Raw genomic sequence first — 9885 nt, 5'->3', positions numbered from 1 at the left:
TTCGAAAACCGTTTGTTTACCTTCTGATGAAAATGATACAACTTGCAGTCCAAGGGGTACGAAAGTGACAGCTCTACAGTATAACCGAACATGTCTACACCTACATCCGAACAATTCTATATCTCGCTGAAAGAGTCTATTATATGCCTGAACGAATCTACAACTCGCTGAACATGTCTATATAATCCTCGAAAACCCTGTAATACGCCATCTATTGATCAAACCAATGAAGCTCATTTTTTTCTATGGATATTCAATTTTCCAGTCGTTTAAGCTTAATCTGTGGCGCTTGGGATTTCCTCACTTATAAATGAGTTTCGCTTGAAAAAAGTGCAAATAAAACAGTTTTTGAAGCGTTTTAAAAAGGGTCCAAAAAGACGTTGTGTTCCCAGCACGTCAGGGCAATTAACCGTAACGGTGCTCTCGTCGAAGCGAGGACGATTGGAAGCAACTCTGATCCTTTCGATCCCAAAGCCAACCAAATAAATAAGGCTTATTTCATTGGCTGTGAGAAGTTCAATTTATTGCTCATTTTTAATTCGCGAGCCCTTCTCGCAACGCGTGCTATTGTAGCGATGCGTAATTTACACTTACGTGAGAAGGCCGGCCTAACATTTTTCCTTACTTCCTAAACTAACTTAGTTTCCTAATTAAATAATTAAACCTAAAATTCTACCTTACTAATCCTTAAATAATTATATGACCCAACTTCTATTCTTGCTATGCTATGCTACATAATTCGATTCATTTCTTGCTATTAATTAATCCAAATTAATCCTAACGCTCCTACGCTTATCCCTTATTACTTCCTATGCTCTCTATTGTCGCTTACTTCCGTAAGCAAGATAGGATACGCTTACGCGCGCATCTCGGGCATTGCTCTTCCGAAAAGAGCAATTCGAGAGCGGCGCGCCGTTGAACCGATCCTAGCCGTTCGCTCATTCCTAGCTTGCCCTCTCCTTCTAACATGCCATTCGGCCACGTTTAGCCTCTCTCTCTCATCCTAGCCTCCTGAGAGTGGCACATCGTTAGACCAGAGGAGTCAAACTAGTAGGGGGTGGCGAACCACTACCGGGCTAGTACAAATATTATATTTTCGTCAGCGACACGTTGTTTTTTGGGCTATGGGGCAAGAGTGCCACTCGTATGGGGCAAGACGGCCACCTGGTTAAAATAACCGTATTTCTTTGATAATTGGAAATTATTACGTTTGTGGCACTAGTGTATGTATTCCTACATGTATTTAGTTACCAATGAACCCTTTTTGACCACCAACTGTACTACAATATGGTTTGTTACTGTTCTGTTTTTCTGGCGTGGAATCCGCTCACAATAGCGCACCATTCCGCAGCACGCTACAACAATGTTTACATTTTTGACAGCTCGCGCCTATGAAAGATGGTGGCACACTTGCCCCAAACAGAGATGGCACACTTGCCCCAAAAGTTGTAACTTTTTTGAAATTGAATTTTTCAGTGACAAAAAAGAAAGTTTTTTTCAACTAACCCCACAAAAAATTTCACGTTTTCTCAGCTATACGGTAGTGTAAATATTTTCTCGGTTGATTGTTCGCATGATTTTTGAGTGCTTATTTGATTGGATTAAAAAATTATAATATTCTGCTCAATTTTGAAAATCAATATAAATCAGTTCAAAACAATGGGGAATATCGATTGGTCTATATGAAATTCGGCTCAGTATACCTAGTCATTGGAAAGGAACCAACTGTATACACAATTGATCATTAAACTAAAGTTTTTAAGGAAAAATGCTTGGTGGCACTCTTGCCTCGTATGGCACACTTGCCCCAAATTCCGCTATCAAAAATACAACCCTACCCGCAAATTTCCGTTAAATGCCTTCTAATCGCCTTGTAATCGCCGGCGAATTGAAGGCGATCAGCAGTGCATTTAGCAGTAATTAAATGCCTTTGAAATATGTCATTGAAAAATTTCGCTTTTAATTTGAAATTTGAAATTGCAACTGTCAAAAGAAAACCTTACAAGCGTCTTCAGCACTGCGCTGTTGTAGTGTTCCCAGATATGTGCGTGAGATTCGATAGCACGATTTACGTGTTATGTTCTCTTGCGTTAAGCTCTGAGCTATTTCACTTTATTAAATATGGTCTGCATTATTCGGTTGTTAAAGACCAACCCGTTGAAAGGTGTTAATATATCAAACTCATTTTGATAACTTTTATTAGATAAGGAGAAATGAGATACATATTTCTCCCATCCTAATAATGAAAGGTAAACATAGTGTAATTATTATGTGTTTTCAAAAGGTATTGTTTTAATTTTGCTTCACAAAAATTTTGTTTGTATTAATCATAGCAAGAAAATATTAATCTAAAAAGAAATAAACACAAAAAAGATTATAAACATCAGGATTTGATCAGACGCTTTCTCGATTCAGAATCAAAAGCGTTGTCACTGCTCTATTTGGTAGTTACATCAGTGAGGGTGCAAAACCAGTATATAAACAAGCTAAGATGGTGGCAAGCTATCTATTCTCGTTGAATCAAAAAGTTGAAAGATTTCGAAGAGAATCCGTTACAGCCGTGAAAGTTTCGGTTGAAATCTTTATTCGCCTTCTAAGGCGACTAACGCCTTAAATGCCTTCTGAATGCCTTCAAAGCCGTTTAATGCTGGTAGGGAATTCATTCCTTAGACGGATTTAAACTAGAATTATGATAATATTGTTCTTTTTTCATTGCATGATTGCAATTATTTCAAAGTAATGCTTTACCAATACTAGCTAAACACATATTTATACTATCACACAATGAGGCATTAAAATCTTCAAAGAAAAATGTTTACTTCAACCAAAAGTGAAACTAAATTATGACGTTACATAACTATAGGCGATTAGCGGTACTAAATCTAGAAGTTGCATAACTTTAGGCGTTTCGAGAAGCCGCGTGGTGGTATTGATGTTTTTTTAATACTCACCCAGCAGCACGAACCATCCATTAGCTTCTTCGTTTGATCTTCTCGTCCTGATCTCTTATGAAGATCGTCTAGGACTCGTGCGATCTCTATTTCGGATCATCCTAATTACTGGTGTAAAGTCAAACACAAAAAAAACCATTCCACCTAATTACAACGTACAGTTCCATCGGTTTTATTGTTCCAATCAGCCACTATTACACATTCATCGGAATTCCTGGGAGGGCGTTATCTCCCATACATCCCGTTCGCAATATATCTCCCCTTTTTCCGTTAAACATCATGCATCCCAAAACGACCGATCGCTCCGCGTGTTATTGTGATCTGCAATGGACGCACCGAAGAATGTTGTGCAGTGCGCCACCACCGTTAGGATACAGAACTCTCTGATGGAGACGTTGGGACACATCCCGCCAGCCTCAGAGATACGGCAACGCATCCCATATCCGGGAGGGAGAAAAATATATATGTGAATGTGTTGTGTGTTAGAATGTGTGTATATAAATATGTGTAAATTGTTCTTCCAATACAATATTGATGAGGATGAGGGGATTGGGGGAGGGAGCGATAATCTCTCTCTCTCTCTAATATAGCAATGGGTAGCACTGTGCTAGTAGCGTTTCTTCAGCTGCAATCTGATACCAAAAGACGTGCTCCGGTACTGGCGATTAAAATCTGGATCACCGTGTCTCCTTCCTATCGTGTACCCTCGGTATCTGAGAATACTACTAGCCATCCCTGATGCCCTCTTCTTTCCCTCTAGCCACACTCCCATATCCCACACTGCCCCCTGCAGACGGGGGAGGTTGTACACAATATTATACGAATATACATATTTATATAGTTGTTTTGATCATTACATATTTCTTCAGTGGATTTTTGTGTTGTTCGTTATTATAGTTTTGATTCTTTTATATGTTTTCTCCATATTTTTCTTTTCATTCTCAAGCTTTCTTCTTCGTTTCCAACTTTCTCTCTCTCTCTCTCTCTCTCTCTTTTCTCTTCATTACACACACCAACTTTACAGATTTTTCATTTTGTGGCTTCTTAAATATCTATTCTCCTTTTTCTCGCCTACCGTACTCGCTCGCTCCCTCTTTTGCGATACAATCCTTGATCCCTTCGCGTTTCCATTTTCAGCGTTCGATGCTCATATTTCACTCTCACCTACCTCGTAAGAAAGTTCTGTGATAGAGATGATATAGAGAGAGAGAGAGCGATAGAGCAATACAAAGAAGCAAAAGTTCGGTAACAAAGCTTGTATTACGTGTTTTTCCACTGTTGTATTATAATAACTTTTAAGTTTTATCAATGACAAATCTGCGAAAAAGCAAGGGAAATACAAGCGAATGCAGAAAGACTGCCTGATCCTTTCTATTTTCATTGATCTATCTTCCGAAAAAGAAACGGCCCAACCATCTCCAGAGATCATGGTCCAATCTGTGATAATCATTGTGTAAAAACTGGCAAAAGGTGTAGATATAAACGTTTCCAAAAAAGAAAGTAAAGACCCTATAAAAAGAATGGTCGCTTCTCCGGCAAGCAATAGACACTTCGGAACTGGCGTCTCTAATAGACGCGCGCGCGCGCAGAGCAATAGGCGCTAGATATACTCAAAAAGCTTTGTGTATGTAGACAAATATCTCCCTAATTAAGCAGCATCGAGAAAGATCTGGTTTACCAAACGATGGGGATGATCATCACTGAGTGCCCAAAAATGTGCGCTTTGGATATGTGTACAATCAGGAGAACGCACTTCCGTTATGCTATGTAAGCTCCAGTACGGATTGACTTTATCTGTGCCAAAAAAGGCCTACACTTTTCGGTAAAAGGATATCAGTAAGAAATGTATCTCATATGCGAAAGGCGACTGCGTACGCAACCGTTAAAAATCCCACCTAGCCAAAAATTACAGTCTCACAAGCAGCGCACAGCGATGTGTTGTTGCACTAGCTATTAGTTAGCATCTAAAAGCTTTTTTGTTGGAAATATGTCGTCACTACTCTACTGAATTGTATTTGAAACCTTTTCCCCCATTTTTGAAATGATTTACATGAGCATTGCGGTATTCTTGTTCGCTCTTGCAGGCTCCTTTTGTCCTGGAATCTACACACAGTTCCACAGGTATGGCAGTGTTCGGGATCAATTGTGGATGCGGGGGTGATAGAAAAAAATGATGTTCAAAAAGTCTTGCTGACCCCGTTTTCTAAACGTTTAACTGTGCTTTCTTGTTAAAATCCGAGCCATCATGATGGGGGGGGTCCTAAATGTTTCCCTTTCTGTTTCACTTGTGAATCTTTCCGGTGGTGATACGGGTTTGATTTTTAAAAAAATGCAGTATTTTGTTGCTTGAAGTAGAAAGTGGTTGCATTGTCCATGTAAAAAGGCTTCCATTTTAAAGTCTTTCATTGTTGTGTGTGCCGCTGAGCGCAGAGCTGTGTTAGAAAAACAAGAAGCGTGCACACATGTAGCTGTAAATGGCTACATACAAAACGTTCGTACGAAGCTATGCGCCTATAGGGTAGAAACTCCCAATCTACAGATTCAAAAGATGAGGCTCTTGTGAGTGTGCAACAAGTGGTGAAACCCACTCGTCCCCGTCGGTGTGTCCTCTATAGTTTCAATTCTAGCTACACTATTCCTTTCCCACTCGCGTAAATGTTTCCGTTTCCAAATAAATGTATGCATTTTGTGATCAGTGGGACAAATTATGGCTACTATTTATCGTCACCTCTTCCTCTACTAGTACGTTCCACAGCTCATCATCATAGCATTTTATATTACACAGATACAGTTGATAGCAAAGAATAGATTAACACGCTCTCTCTCTCTCTTTCTCTCCCTTCAAGCACTCTTTGCTCATGCACAGTTTAGCAGGATTCCCTTCGGTTTGAACGAAGATTTTCCCACCCTGAGAGAGAGAGAGAGAGCAGCCGCCCTAACGATATCTGCTGAAGCTCAAAGAAACAACAGTGCCAACAGAGTGCATCATCATCGTTATCATTGTCATTATCGTATGAAAAGCCAACAAAATATACATCCCACTATCCGGGGGGTTTTGGGGTGGAAAGAAGCCTACACCGCATACATATACATACACGTTTACACGCTTTTAGGGTAGCATTTATAAAGATTTCGTATAAGAATCACGTTCCGTCAGCATGGAAAGCTCTCTCTAGAGAGCGGGGTTTTTTTTTGTTTAACACGGTTCCTTATAGTAGCCGTCGTAGCCGTAATGGATCAAATGCCGTTATTATATGCGTGAATTAGGTTTACGATTAGTTTTAATGCAGTAAGAGTAAAGCAGTTTTGGCGAGCAATTATACCAGTAGAGTGAACAATTAGTATTAATACTAACGCTAAAGAGAATGATGAGGGGGGGATTCGGAAAAAAAGAAAACAAAACAAAACACAAAACCCTTTTATAAATCTCAGGCTTTACAATTATTATCCACTTTTTGTTTTCATCTCCATTTTATGTCGCAAAACATGACGAATTGTGTAAAAATGTAAAAAATAATAATTATATCCGCGCGTTCCTCTGGGGCCTCCGTTAATTTATACAAAAATCGATATAATGCGAAAAAGCACACACCCCCATTATATTTTTATATAATTACTATACTCTTTTGACATGCTTCCTGCAGACGATGATGCATTTGTGTGCATTATTGTGGGCGTACCTTTCTTGTTCTCAATAACACAACACCGCCTGTTGCCCATGACACACACTCACACACACACCTACAAAACCATAGTTTTAAACAAGAACAATAATGCATATATGTGGGGAGCGCGCGCTTCGGGGTGATGATTAATTTGGGAAAAACAAACGGTTCACAAGGACACCCGAAAACCCGGAACCGAACGAGCAAATCATGGCTAACATATATGTGTGTTTTTTTTTCGTTCTTTTTCTCATCGTTTTTGTGTTTTATAATTTTAGCAGACAATTGTTGGAATTTACTTTCCCACGTACCCTCAGTGCGCGCAAGAAAGTAACCTCTCCTACTGTAATTAATTACATAAAAAACGGAAAAACGAAACCGATGATGATACCGGTAAAACGTAAAATGAATAAATTTCGATTAGTTATGCTCTGCAGGCACCATCATCATAACACAGGGAGGCAGGGTCTGGATGATGATACATTATGGGCAGCAGCTTTTCCGTGACGGCGACGCAAACAATACAATATGAAAAAAATATTACAATTAGATATTTAAATATTACATAAAAAATGACACATATTTAAAAAAAAAGAAGGAAGAAACGATCCCGATCCCCTAATTATACTCCTCATCGTATCCGCGCTCGGGTGTGTGTGTGTGTAAGGGTGTGTGTCTTGTGTGTTGCTGTGTGCTCTTGTGTGTGAGAAGATGTCCATTTAGTGCGCAATTCTGATTTCATTGCTTCGTTTGCTCCCTACAACCCTGCCCTGGTTCGACGCTATTACTTCTTAGGCCACACACACACACGCGCGCACTGAAAATTTATCGTTCTGAATCGTTCCTGCCAAGGAATATCGATGTCCACACACGCTGAAATCTTGACGTTGTCGTTTATAGTTTAGGCTTTAGCGGTAAGCAGCAAAATGGGGGAATTTAAAAAAAAGAACAAAGATACTTGCAAGTACAAGGAAAGAAAACGAATGAAGAGAGATGAGATCAACGTTCGCACAAACCACCCAATTGCATGATCTCTTCCTGCGGCGATTGCTCGGCATAGATCGTTTGAGCGTGTTGCATACCTGGCCAGTTTTCTAAACATTCCCTCCACTTCCTCTTTTCATAACGTTGGCTTCTCTAGTTTCAGGCTGTTCTTCCACTTAACGAGCAACATTTCCCACCTATTTTCATATGATTATGTTCGCATGTATGTGTTATTTGTTTTGTTCGCCCCGTCCTGTTACTGCTTGCTGTGTACGTTTCATTATAGTGGCGGGCCTTTCTGTAGTGTAGTAGCTTCTCATAGTGTGTGATGCAGTTGAGAGGGGGGTTTAGGTGGTTAGCGGGGGTGATGATTTCGGTTGCCGCGTATGACTTTTCGTATGCTTGCTTGCCATTAGATATATTTATAATATATATATATTTATAGTTGCTCGGCGCTGCTGCTCTTCCTCTTATCTTTGCAATTCCTCCAGTGGGGATGATGAAGCTGGGGCGAAGTGGGGAAGGGAGGAGCGGGTTTTGTTTGTTGTTTAATGTGGCACACGAAACACCGACAGATGCACGCACGCGCGATCCCCGCGCACGATCAGCAGCCTGGTTTGGTGACACAGGGACGCGTGGTGTGTGTTCAGGGGTGTGTGTTGTGGAAGTAAAAAAAAAACAGTAAAATTGTTCAATGATGGAGGAGCGGGTTTTGGGATAGTTGTTGTGCTTTGTTGCAATGCTTCTAGTGTGTGGCTGCGGTGCCGCTAACCGTTCAACTCGATTCCTTCTTCTCTGTAAGCGAGAAAGAGAAAGAAAAAGGATATTAATTTAAAATGCCCAATTTTTGCTTTTCTGTTTGACAATCAAACACTCCCCCCCCGCAACAACTTACCACTCTCCGTCGCATCGCCATTGGTAGCGGCGGCGGCGGCGGCGGCCGGTTCCTCCTTCTGCTCTGCCGCCCCGCCGTCCCCGTTCACGTGGGCCGCCTCGCCGCCCTCCTCGCCGTTCGTCTTGGCTTCGTCGGCCGCCTCGCCGCCCTCCTTCTTCTCGTCGCCGCCCCCATTCTCGGCCGACTTCTTGTCGTCCTCCTTGTCCTTCTTGCCGCCCTTGTCCTCGCTGGCCTGCTTCTTCGACTTGCTCTTGGCGGGCGTGGCCGGCTTCGGCTTCGGTTCCATCGACGGGTCCAGCACCAGCTTGCCGATGTTCTTGCGGTCGTGCATCTTCTGCATCGCTTCCGCCACGTCCTCGAGCGCCCAGGCCGAATCGACCACCGGCCTCACCTTGCCGTCCTTCCACAGCCCGAAGATCTTGTCCACGGTCGAGCGCACGTACTCGGACCCGTCCTGCTGGTACAGCAGATGGCGCAGGTTGAACCCGCCCAGGCTCTTGTTCTCGTCGAACAGCTTGATCGGCGACACCTTGTCCACCTGCCACCACTGCAATGGGGGGGAAATGGGAAAGGGGTAGGTTAGGCTTACTGTCACACGGTTTCTCTGCCCCTCCCGGCACTCGTTTCGTCTCGTTGTTTGCACTTACCGAACGGGCAACGCTGAAGAAGCTCTTCGTCTCGCCGGTGACAACGTTCGACGAGCCGTACAGGATGTACTTGCCCATCGGCTTCAGCAGCCCGTAGCCGCGGTTGCATTCCTCACCGCACAGGCAATCCATCACGATGTCAACGCCTTCGGTCGTGATCCTGGAAAGCGGAAAAGGGGAAAAAACACACACACACACACACACACCATCAAAATACCGTTCTTTGTAGACTTGGCAGTCTATTTCACAATCCCCCCCATCCATCATCATCGCTGCGGCAAAGGAACTGGCAAACAAGCAAGCACTTTCGTTTACTTACTTCCGGACCTCGTTGACATAGTCGGTACGATCGATCAGATGGTCAATCAGACCGGTTGCCTCGAGTGCTTCGTGCTTCGACTTTGAGCAAACACCGAAAATGGTTACATTCGGCACGGTGCGTGCCAGCTGTACGATGGCTTGACCCTGAGGAAGAGCAGAAAAATAAGAAACAAGTTTTAGAACAAGCGATCCCTCTCCATGCGGATTGTGTCATATTTCCACAACAAGCAGACACAAATTTACTCAATTCTAAACGGGGAAATTGGTCGATATAGAGGCATAATGCCACAATAAAGCAACAACGATCGTGAGACGCGTGATTTATTGTTAAGAAAACTGTCTCCAACCATATCAACAAACAACTCCCTCCAACTAAGCCTCTTTCGAATATTTGCGAATGCACTTCAGCCAGTTTTGCCTTC

At 42.4% G+C, this 9885-nt stretch overlaps 1 protein-coding gene across 1 annotated transcript in view; it reads right to left on the bottom strand.

Annotated features, from left to right (window-relative positions):
• Window positions 1–6368: 6368 nt before the first annotated feature.
• The window catches only part of LOC120961545 (synaptic vesicle membrane protein VAT-1 homolog-like), a 68050-nt gene continuing 64533 nt past the window's right edge, over window positions 6369–9885 (bottom strand). The window contains exons 5-8 of the mRNA XM_040385327.2: window positions 9462–9607; window positions 9143–9302; window positions 8496–9042; window positions 6369–8395 (exon numbers count right to left, since the gene is read on the bottom strand). Coding sequence (XP_040241261.2) covers window positions 8376–8395; window positions 8496–9042; window positions 9143–9302; window positions 9462–9607 — 873 coding nt within the window. The 3' untranslated portion in view covers window positions 6369–8375. The remainder of the gene's footprint in view (window positions 8396–8495; window positions 9043–9142; window positions 9303–9461; window positions 9608–9885) is intronic.

Source organism: Anopheles coluzzii, chromosome 2 (assembly GCF_943734685.1).
Source record: "Anopheles coluzzii chromosome 2, AcolN3, whole genome shotgun sequence".
Lineage (NCBI taxonomy): Eukaryota > Metazoa > Arthropoda > Insecta > Diptera > Culicidae > Anopheles > Anopheles coluzzii.
Note: the sequence above shows the minus strand (reverse complement) of the source record. Positions and strands in the feature narration are given on the sequence as shown.